The 23,292-nt window shown below is 41.0% G+C and overlaps 1 protein-coding gene across 1 annotated transcript in view; it reads left to right on the top strand.

The window, feature by feature from the left end:
• COL28A1 (collagen type XXVIII alpha 1 chain) overlaps positions 1 to 23,292 on the top strand; it is a 193,920-nt gene that overhangs the window by 96,449 nt on the left and 74,179 nt on the right. The window contains exons 22-26 of the mRNA XM_088833381.1: positions 5,399 to 5,467; positions 6,083 to 6,151; positions 9,862 to 9,930; positions 10,103 to 10,171; positions 21,977 to 22,045. Of these exons, the coding sequence (XP_088689507.1) occupies positions 5,399 to 5,467; positions 6,083 to 6,151; positions 9,862 to 9,930; positions 10,103 to 10,171; positions 21,977 to 22,045 (345 nt within the window). The remainder of the gene's footprint in view (positions 1 to 5,398; positions 5,468 to 6,082; positions 6,152 to 9,861; positions 9,931 to 10,102; positions 10,172 to 21,976; positions 22,046 to 23,292) is intronic.

The raw sequence follows: 23,292 nt of genomic DNA, 5'->3' as shown, positions 1-23,292 counted from the left end.
CCACATATCTGACCATGTGACACCCTTTCATGGCCATTGTGTCCCGCGGTGCTGGGAAGGCTCATTCCCAGGTCTAGGGAAGTGATGGGCCACTCAATGTGCTAAAATTGGACCAGGCCTTGCAAGTAGCAAAAGTCTCTGGACCACTGTCTTACTAGCCTCCTGGTCCAGGAAAATATTTCCTCTTGTTGCTTTTTCCCATACCCAGAGTCACATTATTACAATTATTGATCTCATATGGAACTGTCAGTTCAGCATTATATCACAGGCTCAGTGAAACAAGTGACATAGAAAATAATATAGCCATAGCTGGCAGTTCTTAGTAAAATAAGAATTATAAGTCAAGAACTTTCATTAGATAAAGCCTGGTATACCCCAAGTTACCTGACTTCATTCGTTAAATGATTATAGTCTGGTGTTAATCTCCTGGTTGTACATTATGGAGCATCCGACCTTTATCTGAAGATTGGTTACTGAGATAAGCCTTAGAAACTAACCTCAGTTCAGTTCAGTTCAGTCGCTCAGTCGTGTCCGACTCTCCGCGACCCCATGAATCACAGCACGCCAGGCCTCCCTGTCCATCACCAACTCCCGGAGTTCACTCAAACTCATGTCCACAGAGTCCGCGATGCCATCCAGCCATCTCATTCTACGTCGTCCCCTTCTCCTCCCGCCCCCAACCTTTCCCAGCATCAGAGTCTTTTCCAGTGAGTCAACTCGTCACATGAGGTGGCCAAAGAATTGCAGTTTCAGCTTTAGCATCAGTCCCTCCAATGAACATCCAGGATTGATCTCCTCCAGAATGGACTGGTTGGATCTCCTTGCAGTATAAGGGACTCTCAAGAGTCTTCTCCAACACCACAGTTCAAAAGCATCGATTCTTCGGCGGTCAGCCTTCTTCACAGTCCAACTCTCACATCCATACATGACCACGGGAAAAACCATTGCCTTGACTAGACGGACCTTGGTTGGCAAAGTAATGTCTCTGCTTTTTAATATACTATCAAGGTTGGTCATAACTTTCCTTCCAAGGAGCAAGCGTCTTTTAATTTCATGGCTGCAATCAGCATCTGTAGTGATTTTGGAGCCCAAAAAAATAAAGTCTGACACTGTTTCCACTGTTTTTCCATCTATTTCCCATGAAGTGATGGGACCAGATGCCATGATCTTTGTTTTCTGAATGTTGAGCTTCAAGCCAACCTTTTCACTCTCCTCTTTCACTTTCATCAAGAGGCTTTTGAGTTCCTCTTCACTTTCTGCCATAAGGGTGGTATCATCTGCATATCTGAGGTTATTGATATTTCTCCCGGCAATCTTGATTCCAGCTTGTGCTTCTTCCAGCCCAGCGTTCCTCATGATGTACTCTGCATATAAGTTAAATAAGCAAGGTGACAATATACAACCTTGACGTACACCTTTTCCTATTTGGAACCAGTCTGTTGTTCCATGTCCAGTTCTAACAGTTGCTTCCTGACCTGCATACAGGTTTCTCAAGAGGCAGGTCAGGTGGTCTGGGATTCCCATCTCTTTCAGAATGTTCCACAGTTTATTGTGATCCACACAGTCAAAGGCTTTGGCATAGTCAATAAAGCAGAAATAGATGTTTTTCTGAAACTCTCTTGCTTTCTCCATGATCCAGCGGATGTTGGCAATTTGATCTCTGGTGCCTCTGCCTTTTCTAAAACCTGCTTGAACATCTGGGAGTTCACGGTTTATATACTGGTGAAGCCTGGCTTGGAGAATTTTGAGCATGACTTTACTAGCGTGTGAGATGAGTGCAATTGTGCGGTAGTTTGAGCATTCTTTGGCATTGCCTTTCTTTGGGATTGGAATGAAGACTGACCTCTTCCAGTCCTGTGGCCACTGCTGAGTTTTCCAAATCTGCTGGCATATTGAGTGCAGCACTTTCACAGCATCATCTTTCAAGACTTGAAATAGCTCAACTGGAATTCCATCACCTCCACTAGCTTTGTTCGTAGTGATGCTTTCTAAGGCCCACTTGACTTCACATTCCAAGATGTCTGGCTCTAGGTCAGTGATCACGTTATCGTGACTATCTTGGTCGTGAAGATCTTTTTTGTACAGTTCTTCTGTGTATTCCTGCCACCTCTTTTTAATATCTTCTGCTTCTGTTAGGTCCATACCATTTCTGTCCTTTATCGAGCCCATCTTTGCATGAAATGTTCCCTTGGAATCTCTAATTTTCTTGAAGAGCTCTCTTGTTTTTCCTATTCTGTTGTTTTCCTCTATTTCTTTGCATTGATCACTGAGGAAGGCTTTCTTATCCCTCCTTGCTATTCTTTGGAACTCTGCATTCAGATGCTTATATCTTTCCTTTTCTCCTTTGCTTTTCGCCTCTCTTCTTTTCACAGCTATTTGTAAGGCCTCCTCAGACAGCCATTTCACTCTTTTGCATTTCTTTTCCATGGGGATGGTCTTGGTCCCTGTCTCCTGTACAATGTCACGAACCTCCATCCAGAGTTCATCAGGCACTCTATCAATCAGATCTAGTCCCTTAAATCTATTTCTCACTTCCACTGTATAATCATAAGGAATTTGATTTAGGTCATATCTGAATGGTCTAGTGGTTTTCCCTACTTTCTTCAATTTAAGTCTGAACTTCGCAATAAGGAGTTCATGATCTGAGCCACAGTCAGCTCCTGGTCTTGTTTTCGCTAACTGTATACAGCTTCTCCATCTTTGGTTGCAAAGACTATAATCAATCTGATTTCGGTGTTGACCATCTGGTGATGTCCATGTGTAGAGTCTTCTCTTGTGTTGTTGGAAGAGGGTGTTTGCTATGACCAGTGCATTCTCTTGACAAAACTCTATTAGCCTTTGCCCTGCTTCATTCCGTGCTCCAAGGCCAAATTTGCCAGTTACTCCAGGTGTTTCTTGACTTCCTACTTTTGCATTCCAGTCCCCTATAATGAAAAGGACATCTTTTTTGGGTGTTAGTTCTAAAAGGTCTTGTAGGTCTTCATAGAACCGATTAACTTCGGCTTCTTCAGCATTACTCGTTGGGGCATAGGCCTGGATTACTGTAATATTGAATGGTTTGCCTTGGAAACGAACAGAAATCATCCTGTCATTTTTAAGATTGCATCCAAGTACTGCATTTCGGATTCTTTTGTTGACCATGATGGCTACTCCATTTCTTCTAAGGGATTCCTGTCCACAGTAGTAGATATAATGGTCGTCTGAGTTAAATTCACCCATTCCAGTCCATTTTAATTCACTGATTCCTAGAATGTCGATGTTCACTCTTGTCATCTCCTGTTTGACCACTTCCAATTTGCCTTGATTCATGGACCTAACATTCCAGGTTCCTATGCAATACTGCTCTTTACAGCACCGGACCTTGCTTCTATCACTGGTCACATCCACAACTGGGTTCTGGTTTTGCTTTTGCTCCATCCCTTTATTCCTTCTATAGTTATTTCTCCACTGAGCTCCAGTAGCATACTGGGCACCTACTGACCTGGGGAATTCCTCATTCAGTAACCTATCATTTTGCCCTTTGTTACTGTTCATGGGGTTCTCAAGGCAAGTATACTGAAGTGGTTTGCCATTCCCTTCTCCAGAGGACCTAACCTAGAGTGTCCTTTTTAATAACTTAATTAAATCTTTTAGTAGTATCACGTAACAAGGAACTGTCTCAGCAGTGATTCTTAGTAAACACTAGACATTAACAAAACTAGAAACTTAATTTAACAATTTACAAAACTTAATATTCCGTGATTTTTCATTAAGGAGGCCCTGTAGCCAGGGAGGCTTTAACCCATCAAATAAAAAATGAGGTTTGTCAGGGAGCTGGGAAAAGCCAAGCAGCCATCTTGGATTTCCCATAGCCCTGACTCTGATTTCCAGCTATTGTTTTTAATTTTCCAATTTAGAAGCAGACTGTTGCCATGGTTTAAAGACATTAGGATGGCACAAGTCTAACAGAGTTTTTGTATAAGCAGAATGAGCTTTTACATGTCTCAGTCAGTCAGTCAGTTCAGTCGCTCAGTCGTGTCTGACTCTCCGCGACCCCATGAATTACAGCACGCCAGGCCTCCCTGTCCATCACCAACTCCAGGAGTTCACTCAAACTCATGTCCATAGAGTCGGTGATGCCATCCAGCCATCTCATTCTCCGTCGTCCCCTTCTCTTCCCGCCCCCAACCTTTCCCAGCATCAGAGTCTTTTCCAGTGAGTCAACTTGTCGCATGAGGTGGCCAAAGTATTGCAGTTTCAGCTTTAGCATCAGTCCCTCCAATGAACATCCAGGATCCATCTCCCTTAGAATGGACTGGTTGGATCTCCTTGCGGTACAAGGGACTCTCAAGAGTCTTCTCCAGCACCACAGTTCAAAAGCATCGATTCTTCGGCGATCAGCTTTCTTCACAGTCCAACTCTCACATCCATACATGACCACGGGAAAAACCATACAAACCCGACAATTGGATTAATTTCTAAAACTAGCATAGGATCAGGCCTATGGTAGAAAAGCATTTGATTTATATGCAGAGGGCTAAGAAGTCAAGAAAACATTATAAATGATCATACGAATCAGGTCCAGCAGCTTGGGCAAGCTGTCTACCTCTGATGTTGTCGTCTTCTCATCCTGGTGTAGTGTAGTTTCTTCTGAAAAAAGTCCTGGTGTAGTGTAGTTTCTTCTGGAGACAGTCCTTTAAATTATGTCCTTTTTTTTTTTTTAAGTCCTGGTTGCAGGTAACGAGGCATCTGATCTTCATCCAAAGATCGATCACTGAGATAAGCTTCAGAAACAACTTAGGGTGTTCTTTAAGAATTCAATTAAATTTTACATTAATATCGCATAACAGCGAGGAACTATCCAAGAAATGAGTCTTACTACCTCCATTGGTAGCCCGCCATTAACAAACTGGGATTTAACATTTATTGAAACATCCTTTTCTCCCTAAAATCACCCTCATTTTTACCAAATATAACCAAATTAGGACAATAGATCTGTTCTCAATAAACTTGACCTGATTATTTATATAACCATAGACCCTTTTTTTTTTTTTTTGCTGAGACTTTTATGGAGTCTCAAACAACTTTATTATTATTTTTTTTATTGGAGGCTAATTATTTTACAATATTATATTCGTTGGTTTTGCCGTACATTGACATGAATCTGCCCCAGGTGTACATGAGTTCCCCCACCTGAACCCCCCTCCCGAGCCCCCCTCCCATCTCCCTCCTCCCTTTATCCTCCCTCTGGGTCATCCCTGCACACTAGCCCCGAGCATCTTGTAACATGCATCGACCCTGAACTGGTGATTCACAATACTTTAAAATGCTGGAAATATATTTCTATATTTTTCTTAATATAATTCCTATATATCATTTCCTTGTTTGAAATGTAATGAGTATTTTGTTCTGTTTTTAGGGTGATCCAGGAATTATGGGCCCTGTTGGGATGCCTGGAATATCAATTCCTGGACCACCTGGACCAAAAGTATGCATTCTTGGGAATATTTTTTTCTTTTACTTGGATTTTTTGAAAGTTGGAGTGGGGAAAAGATCCATAAAATCAGTGAAAGAATTTTAGCTTTGGAAAAACCCAAAGATATTATATAGCTCAACCCTGACATTTCACGATTAAGCAGATGGAGGGCCAGCAGCAAATTTAAGACTAGAAACCAGGTTTTCTGCTCCTGGTCTTGACCTTATCACTCTGCTTTGAACTGCCTTCCTTAAATACTAGCCTTAATGCATGTAAGAATTTATTGCATTTGTTTAGAATAATCTGCTAATCAGAAAGTCTGGCAGAAAAGAAATCCGCTCAGATATAAGAGCATTCCCAGACATTTTCACAGTCTAAATATTTGTGTCTAGAGAGCCACCTATTATTTCAGCTATTCTCCGAAAAGCTTAGTGGTCTTTACTGACAGTTTTTATTTGCTTAAGATTTGAAACTCTTCTCAAATATATTAGAAGGATGTACTCTCTCAGGATCTGATTCTAAGAGATTAAGCTCTTTATAATTGGCCAATGGCTTTTTATGCCCTGTGCCATGATGGTTTCTCATAAAATCTAAAGCCTGAAACTGAAAATTATTTGACATGTGCAGGGCGACAGAGGTGGACCTGGGGTGCCTGGATTTAAAGGAGAACCTGGAATTGCTATTCGAGGACCAAAGGTATCCTTCATTCATGTTGTTTTATTTATTGAAATAAAAAATGAAAGTAGATTTAATGCATCATAAGTTATGACTGAGATTGTTCTACTTAGAGTCTCTACACTGATGAACTGAGATATAAGACTATACTATTCCCCTTTTAAAAAATCAAGCCAGCAGATCATTTATTTTTCATAAACGTGGAGGATAATAGCTCCTCTAGTAAAATGTTTGCTGACTAAACAGATGATTGAAAATGCTCTTTTTCTTTCTGTAATGTCTATAATATGATATTATATGGCCTCTGGCCTCCTTCATTTACATATTAATGGCCAATGCATCTCTTCTGCTAAACACTGTACAAAGAGTTCATGTTTAGTAACTTTATTGAATAAGATTTCCCTGCTTGTTGTCCATCTTTCAGAGTTATTTTAATGAAAATGCAAATAATGATGGGAGAAGACAGTTTTAAGTAATCATCACTATTTTTTCCATGGCAACAAAGTACCATTTCCCTCCTCACATAAAACCTAGCCTTACAGAGAAATGCTACTTTCCAAATGTCAACAAGCACATCCCTGTTTAAGAGGACAGGCTTCTGGGCTCCATAATCAAAACTCATTAAATTAGTAGCATGCTGTTATGTAGCTTTGAAGCTGGATTTAGTTTATCAAATTGTCTGTTCTCAATGAAAGGGTTCAAGTACTGACACCAGTGACTTTCAAACTTCAAAAAAGAAAACTTAGAATCGTCTCTGCATATAATTCAAAGCCTATTATATACCAACAAAAGTTGTAGTGGTTCCTCTTAAAGCAAGAGGTAGAATCCTGACCTCCGCTGTTCTTAATCACTTGGAGAGTTGTCCTTGCTAGAATGCTATCTTCTAGCTTATCAGGGACAGAAGACGTTTCTGGGATATTTTCAAGCTAAAACAGAGAATGTCCTGGGAAAATCATAACAAGATGGTCACCCCACTGCCCAGACTCTGAGGCACATAGGAACCCAAGCTATGTAAAAGACTCTACAGAAACCCAAGTTATGTATGACTCAAGGAGAAAATTCCAAACTTCCAAATGCTAAAACTACAGGCATGGCCTCAGTCAAGAACATTTGGGTGACAATTTTCATATTGTTTGATAGCTTCCTGAATCTATGCATCCCTAGATCCATTTTGCAAGGTTATTTCTCTCTACTTACACTGTTCTTTACAAGAGAAGCAACATCTAAATGTATAGTTGATGTTGATAAGCTCTGACTGTTTTCTACTGATCATTATTGGTGATGGTATTTAGAGTTATTTGCCTTTTCACTCCAGTCATTTTTCTAATCCCTTGGTCTCTAATGATTACTTGTTCTGCCACTTTCCCCTAATGGATTGTTTTTAAGTTCATGGAGGGTTAGCTGATAAAAATTTTGGCACATTAATTCAGTTTTATGTATTTCTTCAGGGACCTCCCAGATTTTTTTTTTTTAAAGCTCACTTGATTAAGATTTCTACCCTAATTTCTGTTGAATGAGAGAGACACTTCAAAGAGAATTACTCTGCAAAACATTTTCTTGAATCCAGTGCAGAAAAGCCAAGTGGCAAATTTCCATCCATGAAACTATCAAGAGGCGTCCAAAATAAAAATCTGAGCAAGAACACTGCCCTTTCCCTACCCCCTGTTAGCATAAGAAGTAACACGTTAACTGAAATTTCTGCAGGAGACAGGACACAGATCTCTAGGAAAAAAATGTTCCTAAACCATGGATGTTTCAATGGCTTTCCCTGCAGTGTGGGGGCCAGAGGATAAACAATAACAGCTGCTGATAATATGTTACAGGCTTGGAATTTAGGAATGAAAACGGAAAGTGAATTTTGATTCCACTTTCTTTTTAAATTTCAACTTAACCAGGGGGAAGTTACTGCTTTGTTTTGTGGCTGGCCTGCTCCTCATGTAAGCACGCAGAGAAATGGGCATCTTATTTGGGGACCTGTCCCATAGGAAATGCTTAGTGCGTCAACCTTGCACATAATTGGAATAATATAATAAACTGCTTCTCAGACATGACCAGTTCCTTAGTGGGGGATCCACCAGAATTCAGTGCTCCAGAATAATTTGTTTTTTGCTTTGTCATACATCTTTAAGAGATCATCTTGGATTTCTGTGGATGTGCATTAAGTCCATACTGCATTCTAAACAGTGCATTTTTATAAGTGACCACATGTTTTCTGAAGACCATTCTTAAGATGGTTAACCATGCAAGGTCAGTCTCTTTGTCTTAATAGGAAATGACAGCTGTTGTATTCATGATTTTCAAAATCAATTTAACTTTCTTATGGCATAAAATTTTTTCCCCAGTTATTTTTTTATAGGAGTAAAATCAGAAACCGTTTTTGGGAATTAGATTTGGAGCAACATTTTGGCTTGGAATAATGCAGCTTGATTTCAGTGTTTGCTTACATGTAAGACAAATATTAAGAATCTGGCTACTTTTTCCAATCTTGGAAAACACAGGTCTATTATTAGAGTTTTCTCCTGATGTGGAAAACATAAATATTTTATTTTTATTTTTTTAATTATTTTAAAAATTTATTTATTTTAATTGGAGGCTAATTACTTTACAATATTGTAGTGGTTTTTGCCATACATTGACATGAATCAGCCATGGGTGTACATGTGATCCCCATCCTGAACACCCCTCCCACCTTGCTCCCCTTCCCATCCCCAAGGTTATCCCAGTGCACCAGCCCTGAGCACGCTGTCCCATACATCAAACCTGGACTGGTGATCTGTTTCACATATGATAGTATACAAAACATAAATATTTTAAATCGTGAACAGCTCTTTATTAAAATAATTGATGTGCATTGACACAGGCCACTGTAAGAGCTATGACACCAAGAGAATGGGAGGTGGGGTGTAAAGAAGGAGCTTAAATAAAAGCGCAATAGGCATACGATGAATAAGGCTTCTTTGCTAAGAGTCTTCTTCATTTTTCTTTCTCTCCATTTTACTCTGGCCAGAAATTTCTCTGAGCTCCACTGGTACAGAGAACTCTTGTTTGAAGGGCAATGATCCTCTATATAAGAGGCCGGTATTGCTGCTAAGCTTCTGATGCCCACGGTCATCATGGTAAAGCAATATCTATCACTTTTTCCTAGGTCTCAGCATATGAACCATTAATGCTGTGTCCTATTCTTTTATAAAGTGTTTTGAAAAAATTAATCTGTTTTTAATTTTTATCAGAGCTTTTATTCCTCACTTCATTTGGGCCTCACTGAGGAAGATAATAGATGTAACATAATAATAGGTAACACACACAGTCTTATTTTATACTTAAAACTTTGTTCATATTCTTCTCTACTCTCCTCACTTGGTGCTTACTAAATTTTCTCATTTGATACTTCCCCTTATTTTATGATGCACTAAAATTTTATAATTTTTAAAATTAAAATATCAGCAACTAGCTCTTTTCTAACCCCCATGAAGTGTTTCCTATGGAGGACTTTGTAGTGGTTCATATATATTCCTTACACTCACTCCAGTCATCATTTGCTTCCCATAAAAGAAATGGGAAAGACTCACAAAGAGATAAGAAGTTGCCATATTTCCTTCTAAAAATTCTCAGACCATTCCTCTGCCCTTATCAAACCCGCCTTTGGTGTGCTGAGTTGGTACTGAGCTTAACTTTTGCCAGCTGTTTCATAGTTTAGGCTCATGATATCTCTTGTGTTGGAATTCACCCAGGGTGCCCAAGGCCCCCAGGGACCAGTGGGCGCTCCAGGACTCAAAGGTGACGGCTATCCTGGTGTGCCGGTAAGTGTGGACGCTGCTGTTATCTCCTCCCTCCCTCCCGTCTCTTTCCCTTCCTTCCTCTCGTCCCTCCCTCCTTTTCTTCTTTTCCCTTCCCTCCCTCCCTTCCCCCTTCCCTTCCTGAACCCTGCACCCAGCAAGGTTGCTCCCTCTCCCCCTTTTTATGTCATCCCAGGGCCCTCGAGGAATCCCAGGACCTCCTGGATCAAGGGGATTACCTGGAGTTGGAGACACTGGAGCAAAGGTAGGTGACAGTATCTTTTAAAAATGTACCTGTAGTTAAGAGGTTTGGTAAAAGTGAACATCTTTACCGGACCTGAGAGAAATGGAGAAGCGTCTAAAGAACTGATCAAGTTATTTATCCTCATCTATGGGCGACGAGTTGACTCACTGGAAAAGACTCTGATGCTGGGAGTGACTGGGGGCGGGAGGAGAAGGGGACGACAGAGAATGAGATGGCTGGATGGCATCACCGACTTGATGCACATGAGTTTGAGTGAACTCTGGGAGATGGTGATGGACAGCGAGGCCTGGAGTGCTGTGATTCATGGGGTCGCAAAGAGTCGGACACGACTGAGCGACTGAACTGATGGGCTCTCCAGAGCCTTGCACTCACTTGAACACGCAGATTAACCTTATGGTTTTTTTCTTCTGTTTCCTTGCTAGCAACCCTCGCATTCGTGTGCTGCTTTGTTTTCTGGTCGCAAGGATAGACTTTGGTTCAGGCCCCTGCCCTCTCTGGTCACGCTCCTGCCTAGGCGCTCTCATGCCATCCCATGGCACTAACCACCGTCCATGCACTGATGGCCTGCAAATGTCTATCTTCCCTCCTTGAAGCCCTGGTCTCACACACCTAGTTTCTTACCAGACGTCTCCTCTTAGATCTCTCACAGACATCTCTAACCTAATATCCCAAATAAAGCCTTTGATTTTCACCCCATCAGCCTGGAAGTGGTGCTGCCTGCCCTCCGTGCTAATGCCACAATACCTAACTCATTCTTGGTCCTCCACACCTAGTCCTCTGGCAAATCTGTCAGTTCTACCTTCAAAATTATATCTCGCCTCTGGCTACGTGTCTCCTGCTGCATCTCCCAAGAGATCACCACTATCTCTCACCTGGGCTATGAAAACAACTTCTCCATTGGCCTTCTCTCCTCCGCCTCTGCCCTTCTATTACCTCGCAGGCAAGTTGATCTTTTAAAGCCAGAGATCAGATCATACCCCTTTCCTTCTGAAGAAAACTCCCTGGCGGCTTCTCTCTGTACAGAGCAAGCTGCACCCGCTTTCCGTGTTCTCTGGGGCCCTTTGTAACCTGGGCCGCAGCTCCGTCCTTTGCTCCCTTGCTGCCTGCCTCCCGCCACACTGACCTGGCTTCCGTCAGCTCACTCCTGCTTCCAGACCTTGACTTTGTCAGGCTGGCTCATTCTTAAGGTCTCAAGTCTGACCTCCTTCTCCACCTATACAAAAGGCAATTCTCTCCTCTCCCTCCACCACTATCATAGCCCCTCGTGTATTTCCTCCATGGCATGCATCATTTCTGAAATCAACTTCCTTATTTCCTGCTCTGCATATTTCACAAGGGTATCAATTTTCCTGAAGGCCAGCTCTTTGTTGTACTAAGTTCTTGATTCCCAGAACTAGGCTTGCCACCCAAAAGGAACTCTTTGACATGTTGAATGAATGAAAAATGAGTGAATGATCAATATTATCCCACAGAGATAAATTCTCCTTAGAAATAGATCTACACATTTAGTTTTTCAGATGCTGCCAGGTCATTAAAGAAAGAAGTTATGAGTGCCTAACGTCAACTTTTTCTCTTGAGTTTTTGGTCTCTGCCGTGGCACCTGTGAGTGCTGCCACCTTGATGCTGCTTCTATAGTGTGGGGCAAGTACCCTTTCATCCTCTCCCTGGTAGGATGAAAGACTGGAGACCCAAGGCATTCAATTCATCCCTAAAGGAGATCTTGAATCCTGCCCATCTCTGTCTCTCAGGGTAATCAGGAAAGTCAGGGAGATGTGTCTGAAAGCGCTGAGTAGACTGTGCGGGGAAGAGACACCCTAGGTGCTTTTGCCGAGGTGCTGGCATCTGACTCAGCACTGAATCTGATCCTTATTTGAATTGGGGCACTGAAATATTCTTTTTCCTTTAAGGCAAAGTGCCTGTTAAAATTTTAAAATACAGGAATTTTAATATGTAAACCTCGTTGTTCTCTGCTAAGTGAAACACTGGTAAAAACTTTTGTTTTTACACTGAATATTCCTTTAGTTGGGGAACTAGGAGCTTATTCCTATTTAAAATACGGTGTGTGTGAAATAAAATGTGTTAAATATACTGGATTGTTCGTATTCCAATGCAAACACATAACTATTTACATTTCCATAGAGTAGATTATAAATATTTTATAAAAGTATACATTGTGTTATATTAAATTATACTATTGTATTACTACTTTACATTTAGCAGTAATAATAAAGGTGCACAAATAGCACTTAAAAATGTTTATTCTTGTGAATGTTCCACCATGTCAGATTATTTATCATATAGACTAAAACATTTACTAAATGGGTTCATTTGTCATTTCTCTCTCAAAGTCCCTTGTGTTTCTTCACATACATTTTAAGGGGGGGGGGGAAGTGTTTTTTCGAAAGTTTATCCTGCCCATTTTTGGTTGTTATTGATACTCAGCATGTTGTCAAAAGATGTGTCCCAAGTGACACTGACATTCATTTACGTGTGAGCACGCTCAGTCGTGTCCGACTCTGTGCAACCCCAAGGACTGTAGCCCACCAGGCACCTCTGTCCAGGGGATTCTCCAGGCAAGAATACTGGAGCGGATCGCCATTTCCCTCTCCAGAGGATCTCCCCACCTCAGGGACTGGACCCAGGTCTCCTGCGTCTTCTACATTGAAGGCGGATGCTCTACCGCTGAGCCACCAGGGAAGCCACAAACTTGTATTGTGTCTGTTAATTCACACAGAAAGCTGAATGGAGGCGGTACCCTCCAGCTCACTTCTACGGAGGGGAGGAGGGAATGTTGGTTAGGACCTGCCTCTGTCCACACCTCCCTCCCAGCTGTGTTTTCTTTCTTCCTGTCTCCCCTTCTTGTGGATATTGGGGAGGTGTGTTATCCTGCCTACCTCTAGCCCTGGAAGGAAATATCTGGAGTGCACGCTCTTCTTAGAATCAAAGAACTTGGATCATGAATTTCAAAATCAAAGACATTCCAAAAGCAAACAGCAGCTTCTAATAACTTCCAAAATCACCTCTCTTCGATAGATGCCTTAGAGTCTTTGTGTGTCTTTTTTATTTCCTGAAGAAAACTTTTGGCTACCCACACAGCCCAACAGAAGCTGGTAAAGAAAAAGACATTTTTGGAAAAGTCTAATTCCACTTAATTTTGTCCTTTTGGTTTAGTAAGGTGGAGTTGAGGCTCTCAAAACCTCTAAGGTTGGCAATGGTAGCAAAAGTATAGGACTCAAATGTCTGCAAAATTCCTCTCCTTCTATTTTGTCTTACAATGGCAGAGAAATTGTGTGTGGAAATGTGTGGGTTTGTGTGCATGCACGCACATGTGTGTATAATTGTATAGACATATATATTGGATATGTTTTTTATTTAAATTCTGTGTTGTCGCCTTAAAATATTGGCCTTAGGGCATTAACTTACAAAAGAAATGTGTTTTGAAATGAGGAAGCCATTAAGGTTGACGATTAATTTATGGTGGGATCTGCGATATTTAGCTAAGGTCACATGTGTTTAGCATATGACATAGACATTGGAATCAAAGCATCTATGTTTTAAAATATATAAAAAGCAGTCCCTGACATCTTGCAACCTTGTGGTGCTCCGTGGCTTTTTTCCAAGTGAAGGAATTCCATCTGACATCTGAAGTTATAGTACTTCTCCGTACACTTCCCTTGAATGTACTCCAAATTTTGACAAGGGCTTCTGAGAGATTTCTAAAATTCTTATAAAGATTACAAGTTTCCAAGGAGATAGTAGATATGGTTTTAAAATCCACTTTGGAATATGCCATAAAGAGGAACTGACAATTGGATTTTTCCCAGTAGGAAGCGCTCATCCAGTGCCCTGGTCCCTGGACCCAAACTGTCAGCTCACTGATAGGGAGGGCAACCTCAAAGATCCTGCATTACATTGCCTGCATTTCTTGACTGGACCCCAAGAGACTAGGCTTCCCTAGTGGCTCAGTGGTAAAGAATCTGCCTGCCAATGCAAGAGATGTGGGTTCAAACTCTGGCTCAGGAAGACCCCCTGGAGAAGGGAATGACTACCTACTCCAGTATTCTTGCCTGGAAAATCCTACGGATGGGCTACAGTCAATGGGGTCATAAAGACTTGGACACGACTAAGCATGCATGCACGCTTCCCTGGTAGCTCAGCTAGTGAAGAATCCACCTGCAATACAAGAGACCCTGGTTTGATTCCTGAGTCAGGAAGATCCACTGGAGAAGGGATAGGCTACCCACTCCAGTATTCCTGAGCTTTCCTGGTGGCTCAACTGGTAAAGAATCCACCCGCATTGAGGGAGACCTGGGTTCGATCCCTGGGTTGGGAAGATACCTTGGAGAAGGGAAAGGCTACCCACTCCAGTATTCTGGCCTGGAGAATTCCATGCACTGTATAATCATGGGGTCACAAAGAGTCAGACATGACTGAGAGACTTTTCACTCACTCCTCAAGCATACACACGAGACAAAGAGGACCCTTTGTGATTTGGGGCCTGTCGGTCTATAAACTGTATCACCTTTTGAGAAGCCCAGATAATTCTTTGCTTCTGTATGTTTCACCCCTGTAGGCTGGTGAATCACCCAGGGCTGAGGCTGAGGCCTCAGATGTCAGTCTCTGAGAGTGCGAGTTTGTTCTTGGCCTCCTGGAAGAGAACTATGAGGGGTGGTTCTCCTGGGCTCAGACGGGCAGGGGCATCGCACCAGGCACCCCCTCAGCTCTTTCAGCCCCCATCACTGTGCCAGTTCATCACAGAGAAAGCCATGACCTTCCCCAAAGCTTCCGGGGCAGTGGAACTGAGGCCAGTTCTTGCAAAGAGAACCATTAATCTGGTTTTGGGGGTTCTTACGGAACCTTTTAACCATCAAGTGGTTGGAATCAAGTCTGGGCAGACTTGTTGGGTGGTTGTTGTTATATGTTATAATTGTATACTACCTAAATATTATGTGTGACCTAAATATTTCCAGACTATCATGGAATTTTTAAGAACTCTCTTATTTTATAGATAAGGAAACCAAGAGCCAAAGAGTTTGAACGACTTGCCGCTTTATAATCTGAACAGTGTTGATGCTATTTTGTTTGAGTGTCAGAGGGAGACTATAAATAGGGATGCATGAATGGAAAACTAGGTGAATTAATAAGTCAGAGCAGGTGGAATGACTTGTCCTGATCTACGGATGCTCAATCTTCAATACTGTCCATTTTCCGACTACCTCGGCACTATTTAGGGTACAGTTAGGTGGTCTCTCTTTCCTTTCAAGCTTTTCCGTTGTCAAAACTTAAATCATGTAAACATTGAGCAGAGGCATAAATCCAAACTTGAAAGAGTTCAATGTTTTCCAGAGCTTTAAATGTTTGAATATTGTAAACACATGCTTTATTTGACAAAGTGACCCATAGTCATAAATTAAAATGCAAGTCTGTGTGAAATTCCACTGAGTATCATTATTCTAAAAATGTTCCCAGCATCTGAATCGCCTCTCTGTTCTCTGCAATGGCTCACATATGTGCATACCACCAATAGGCAGGAGGGGAACAGAGGAGCGATTCACACAGAGATGCACTCGGAATCTGTGGATTCCGTCAGCGGACGTGGACTGGACAAGGAACTCCCTTTTGAATCTTGTTTGACAAGGAGGGCTGACCTGGGATATAGACTTAATGACAGTGATGTTAAGGGTCCATGATTTCAAATTGGAGTTGAAGAAACCTACCGTTTTTAATATGACTGCAAAATTGCTACAGGCAGGGCAATCAGTTCAAAAATGGGACTAATTAAAGCCAGAGCCATATCAAGTTTAAATACCAGGCAGTTTGACCTCTAGGTGTCAGAAGAGGTCACTTGACTAGGTGACTTTTCAAGGTTACTTCTTGATTCAGTTCTATGCATGATCTCTGCCATCACAGCCATAATCGTGTTTACCTTACCATGTTCAGTATAACTTTCATTTTTGCTCACTCTTTTCCTAGCTCTGCATTTCTCTTCCCAGGAGTGCATACATACTTTCTCTTCAGCCTTAAGGACGCACATTTTATCCTCTTAACATTCAACACCCATGTCACCATCAACACATGTTTTATTTTTAATTATGCAGGGATTTTCCCCCAGTGGAAAATTATATTGAATATCAACACGAGAGAGCCTTCTCTCTGACCTTAAAGGCACTGTCAACATTTCTATTTTCAAGGTTTCTAACTTCACTAAATAAGAAGGCTGTCCCTCTCCAATGAGATTCTTGGCACAGGGAAATGATTTGCTCATCTTTGATGAGTTGACTTTGAGAAAATGAAGAAACCATCAACAACAAATCCCTGCTAAATCCTACAGCAAGTTTTTAAGTTATCACGGACTTTAAAATGCTGTTGCTTTGTAGCAAATACTGAAATTCTCGGGGTGGGGGAGTGGGAGGAAGGCTGAAGGGGGAGGGGTATATGTATACATGTAGTTGATTCACTTTGTTGTACAGCAGAAACTAACACAACATAATAAACCAATTACACCGTAAGAAAAGAAAGTTCTAGGAGAGAAACTGATTTGACAGAATTGAAATTATTTTAAATGCTTTGAAATTTAAGCATTTAATTTAAATTTAAAGGAAATGTTATAGTGACTTGAATCTTGTTTTCTAACACCTTCTTGTTTCTCCATCCACTTGAGAATTGTGCTAGTAATTGTTACTGTCTCTCTTTTCATCATTAAAGGGTGTCAGGGAAAAGTGATTGAGTTGTATGACAATGGCCCAGTCAATAATTAATACACATTATCAATAACGGGGTTGTCTGTCCATAAGCTTAGAAGAATGCCTCTAAAACTTCCATTGACATCCTGGCCACCATAAGTGAGGTATTTAGGAGTCACAAACTAATTACATAACTCATTCTAGAGTGTTGCTTATGTTTGTGGTAATTGGAGCCTTAGTAGGTATATCTGAATTTTCTTTAAAAGCCAGATAAAAAGAAACATTAAGCAACTGCTAATCATCACTTTGACTCCTTCTACCTTATTTTAAAACTCAATCATTCTTTATTTTCATCATTTAGTGGACTCTTCAGAGTACCATTTTTTGGGGAAAATCCTTGAGAGGCTAATTCTTTTCACAGTGAATTCAATTTTCTTTTTATTGCCCCCAAAGTAGAAAATCATGAAATCACTTTAAGAACAACTGTAATCTAATTCCACAGCCTCTCAAAGAGTGACAGAGAATTAAATTGGCACAAACAAAGGGAGAGACGGTGATTAGAGCTTTATTAATATGTGAAGGTGGAGACAGTCTGATGGGCTGTTTGGTCTCTAAGATTGTCTCTAAGTCTCAGATATTGTACTTAAATCCTATAGAACATAAAAGATAGAACAGATGTCTCCTCATCACTGTTCCACATGAAATCCTTGCCACTTATGAACTCTGTGACCTCAGCAAGTCATTTAATCTGCCTCAGACTTAGCCTCCTCATCTGTCACTTGGGAGTACACGCCTACTTCACAGGGTTACTCTGCAAAGTGAATGGAATCATGTCGAAAAGATGTTTTCATGAATTCTAACACACTGAAGTATTAGTAGAAATAGCAGTAGTCAGAGTGCACATTACTATGCAGATGAAGTGTACTGCATACAGATAAACAGAGAGTAAGTGTCTGTGTAAGTAGGAGATCTGGAAGGAGACCAGTTCAAATACTGGGAGAAACCACAAAACAGGAATGGCGAAAGAGGGCGAGGGAAAGGGAAGCCCGAGACAGCTGGGTGCTTGTGTGGGCTGTGTGGACCTCTTGGAAATCTTAAAATCAAGATGCTTTTTCTTCTTTTTGAGAGAGAATGATTGACTCAATATAGGCAAAGGACTTTCACAGCCACATAGCCACGGTCTTTGCATTAAATGGCAGCTGGAAACAAGTCTGGGGAGAATTCAGCACCTTGCCTCTGGCTCTAGTCACCATCATTTAGGAGATGGACTCTGGAGTCAGACCTGGGTTGGAATTGCTTCCAGCTGCATGGTTTTTGGCAAATCCTATGTTCTCTTTAGCCTCAGTTTCCTTATGTGTAAAATACAGTAATGATGTTCAGATAAGATATTGAATAAAAAGTACATGACACATGAGAAAAAATAAAATTTAATTATTATTGATTTTATTAAAAAGTGATTATAATTGTTTGAATATTAACCAAAGAAAATATTTGCCAAGGGAAAATGCATGTGATAGTGCCTTTGCTTTCTTTTTCTTCTTTTAAAACGTAAAAGGTTTAATGAATGACTACTAGGAACATCATAAAATTATGCATGATTTTAAAGAGTTTGAAATTAACCACTCTGCAAGGTTATGATCGAGGTGAAACCTTTACTAAATCATTTGCTAAGTTCACACTTGGAAGCACTGCAGAAAGTCCTAAATTTGGCCGTTTCTATGAAATTGAAAGGAGTAACTCCCATCCAGAATCCTTTTGTGGGCCAAGATGAAGCTGAAGACATTCTAAATAGTTATTCTTTTTTGAGGAAGTGGAGATGACAGGGGAGGGGTGGACTTGTAAGACTTAGGAAATTGATGGCTGTAGTTACAAATGGCAACTCGGGGATTAGCTTTCAGGTCTGTTCATTATCTCCTAATGCAAGAGCTCCCTCTGCAGGCTCCTAACCTCAGCTCCTATGTGGGAAGCTAAGTCTGGCTCTGCAAGTACCTGTTGTTAAGTCTTCTTACTGTGGATGTCACTCTATCCACTGACAATAAAACTACATATCTAAAAATATCATAGTAAATGCACCTGTTGGGTACTTTTGGGGCTCTCCAGGAGTGAAATGAGTCCTGACCACAGTCCTCTTAAGCACTTTCACCTGATGTTGTAGGCTAGCATGGACAGATGCTGTGGAACAAAAGACAGGATACATTTTTAAGACCCCACCAGAGTAGAGAGACATGGTCTATGTGGATTTACACAGCTCATTTAAGGGCTTGTTATTCCCATCTATTGAAAAGTTTGGTCCATGAACACCCTAAAATATGTTACTGACCAACTCTAATACCTGCAGAATGTGTTAAGACTTGATTTAAAGTCTATCAGACTCATAAAAGCATAGATCAAGAGATTACAAAAGACTACTTTGATAGGTAAAACATAGCTATATGTCAACAGTTATACAGAAAAAAAAATGGACAGCTTGTTTGAGGTAAACACTGGAGTACCACAGATGACATGGATCACATTGTTGAAGCTCACTGGCTAAGGTTCAGATATACAGAGGGCAAGAAGGTGTCCTCAGGGGCAGCTGTTCTATTGGATGTAACCATCAGACATTCCTAAAGGGTGAAGGTCATGGGAACTGAATAAAAGAGAAAATGGAGCAAGTGTGTGAATTGGTCAGGTATAACTGGAGACCCTTACTTGGTGAATTTATAGATAACCCTTTTAAAGGTATTTGAGAGGTACACAAGGAAGAAGAGATAATAGAAATGTGTATAATATAGGACAAGGTCATGTTCTCTACTTGGAGCTCTTGATGATAGGCATGATCATTTAAGTTGGGAGAAACTCCGGGTCATTAAAAGTTGGGAATCAGACGTAGAGAGGTGTTAAAGAGAGAGTTAGTATCTGTGGGCTCAAAAGCAGCTAAGGACTAAGTGGAAGAGATGGAAGTAGAAGACCAGAATCATAAAAGTTGCCTGCAAGCAAAAGGGAACTATGTAATTAAGAAGGAGGGGATAAAAGAACTAACTCAGTAATAAAGTTTAAAGGTTTTCCCCATTTTTTAGGCCTTGTTTTCTATAGAAGTATTTTAAGGGTTGTAAGTCGAAAGTGAAGCTAAATGAAAGATGGGATGTTTTTCTAGATAAACAATGTAATCATTTCTTATAATCTATGATTTTTGAATTGTTGAAAAGCTAGGTATTTAGCTCCTAATTAGGACGTGGACAAAACAGAACCTAGGGCAAAGAGCCTGGGAGTCTAGGTTCAAAGAGTGGTTCCAGGCTTTCTGAGGCATATTTTATATGTCATAGGATTCACCTACTTTAAGTGTATGATTCAGTGATTTTTTTTAGTACATTTACCAAGTTATATAGCCATCATCACAAATCACTTTTAGGACATCTTCATCCCCCAGTAAGATCTCTCATGTCCATTTATAGTTAATCCTCCTTCCGTGCTCCTATTCTTGGCCCCAGGAAACCACTGACTTACTTTCTGTCTCTATAGATATGCCTTTTCTGGACATTTCATACACATGGACTCAAACAATATGCAGTCTCACGTATTTGATTTCTTTCATTAAGAATAGTTTATGAGGCTCATCTATATTGTTGTGTGCAGCGGTCGTTCATTCCTTTTAACTGCCGAATATATCACATTTGGTCTATCCGTTTACCAGCTGATGGACATTCTGGTTGTTCGCAGTTTGGGCCTATTATGAATAATTCTGCTAAGAGCATTCACATGTTAAGTCTCTGTGCAGACACATGTTTTCAATTTCTTTGGGTATATACCTAGGAGTGAGATTACTAGATCAAATGGTAGAATTATGTTGAACTTTGAAAGAAACTGCCAAACTAGTTTCCAAAGCAGCTGTACCAGCAACAAACACGGATCCTGTTTCTCCACATCCTCCCAGCCCTGCCTCACAATAGCTGTGCAGCTTTGGGCAAACTTTAGTTTCTTCTTTAAAAAAACCAGGTGGGGTGGGGACTTATCAATTACCAAGTGCCTGCTGTATGCTAGACAAGATGATAGAAGCACAACATTCTGTGTCTGCCTTCACTGTCATTTCCATGAAAGGTAGATACGATTTTCTATGTGTCTGATGAATTTACAAATGTTCAGAGAAGTCAGGGAAGTCAGTCGTCATGGTCACAAAAGATTTTTGTGAATATTAAGTTATATCAAGTATCATATAAAAACATGCAGAACACACTGTTGGGGACAGTGACAGTGATTAATGAAGAGATTTAATTTCTCCTCTTCTTCCATTATTCCCATCTCAAATAGATCTAACCAAAGAGCCTGCCCCACCCCTATCAGACCCCACCACCTTTCTGGTGATTGTTGCTGTTTAGTTGCTAAGTCGCGTGTGACTCTTTGTGATCCCAGGGACTGTAGCCCGCCAGGCTCCTCTGTCTATGGGATTTCCCAGGCAAGAATACTGGGGTGGGCTGCCACGTCCTCCTTCAGGGGATCTTCCTGACCCAGAGACTGAACCCAGGTCTGCTGCACTGGCGGGCAGGTTCTTTACCACTGAGCCACCAGGGAAGCCTATTTCTTGAAACTGTCATGCTCTGATGAATCTGTAACCTTGAGAGAACCCACTGTGTACTCAAAACCCCTCTAGAGGCAGGAGTATCCTAAAGCCAATCTTGAGCCCAAGTAGCATAATCACTGTCGCGTAAAATGTAAGAGCAACTAGTTCAGAAATGTTATATCTTTTAATGCTTTTTAAAAAATTATTATTCTTGTCTCTTCTTTCTCCCTGTCTTCACAATGGCAATAATTACTTCTCCAAAGTCCCAAGAAGCGAGCTCCAAAAAGTATATATTAAGGTTTTCAAGAAGCTAATTAACTTGATTGCTTTGAAATGAACCCATATCAGTTGGTTTGACAAATGGCAGTAAGAAATTAAAACAAAGAGAGATAATACTGATGATCAAATACAGAAAAATGATCTGGAAGAAAAGATTATTATCTTAGTCAAATTCAAGGGTCTGGGATTTTAAAGTATATTTCTGAATATGAAAATTCACAGGAAATACTATATGAAATTTTATATGAAATATGATCAACAGCATTTTCTTAAATCAACAACTTGTCATTCATTGTGTTTTTTCAGGGAGATCCTGGAGTCAGAGGCCCTCCAGGCCCCCCTGGGCCTCGGGGCATAGGAACCCCAGGGCCAAAGGTGAGTCCTCAGGTCTGTGCTCTGGGTGAGGGTCAGGTACCATCCAGATGACCAAGGGAACGTTCAATGCACAGGAAGTGCTCAAATCATGTTGACTTATTTTTTCTTGATACTGATGAAGAGCCTTATATGGTCATTATCATGTGAACTTTTGGTAAAATAGAACATTTTAAATATATAAAGTCATTTTCTTCCTCCCAAAGAAATTAGAAAGTTAATGCCTCTTTAAAAAGTGATTGCAAAGTGCTCAACATATTCCCAGGTTCCTTAGAGTCTGCGCTAACACTAAGAAGCGTGTGTTTACTTTGGCCGGAGGAGCCTCAGGTCGCCTTGTAACGGGTGATGGATCTGTTGTGTCCTGTGTGCACAGTCTGCTCTGTCAGGGCCCGGCAAGATTCTAAGTCATCGTCCCTGTAGAAGCCGAGAGGAACTTCCTTTGGTTCCCTTTGCTCTCATTCTACTTCTCTTCCTTTTGTCACCTCCAATTTGGTGATTATGTATCCTTCTATTCTTTTAATCCAGTGTTTTTCAATGAGGGAGATTTTGTCCTCCCCTCTCCACCCAGGGGGACCTTTGGCAGTGTCTGGAATCATTCTGGGCATCAAGTCCTGCTGGGGAAGGAGGGCTATCGGGATCTAGTGGGTTTGACGCCTGGGATGCACAGGACAGCCTTCCATAGTGAAGAAGCATCCAGCTCAAAATGTTAATTATGCTGGGGTTGAGGAGCCCTGTTTCAATTGTTCATTCATTTGCTCAACAAATATTCCTTTGATTTGTTCAAAGAGGCGGGTAAGGAAATACCACCTCCCAGGTGGCTCAGCAGTAAAGAATCTGGTTACACCAATTTGATCCCTGGGTCAGAAAGATCCCCTGGAAAAGAGAATGGCAAACCACTCTAGTATTCTTGCCTGGGAAATCCCATGGACAGAGGAGCCTGGTGGGCTACAGTCCACGGGGTTGCAAAGAGTTGGACATGACTTAATGACTTAACAACAACAAAGAAATATCAGGCATATTCATAGGGAAAACAGATTTCAGTGAACCACCCATCACAAATTCAAACTACAGACAGGTACATTCATAGCCAAAATGCACAGAAGTGAATTAGAATCCTGTTATCAGAGAGGAAAGAGAGAGAGCTCTGTGAATCAAAGATTTGACTGAGGATCCTAGAATTACCAAGATTCTTAGTTTATCCTTTTTTTGTTCATCAACTCCATTGTGACAGTGGGCTATTTCTTAACCAT

Source organism: Moschus berezovskii, chromosome 3 (genome assembly GCF_049115385.1).
Source record: "Moschus berezovskii isolate FMDL1 chromosome 3, NW_MosBer_1.0, whole genome shotgun sequence".
NCBI lineage: Eukaryota > Metazoa > Chordata > Mammalia > Artiodactyla > Moschidae > Moschus > Moschus berezovskii.
Note: the sequence above shows the minus strand (reverse complement) of the source record. Positions and strands in the feature narration are given on the sequence as shown.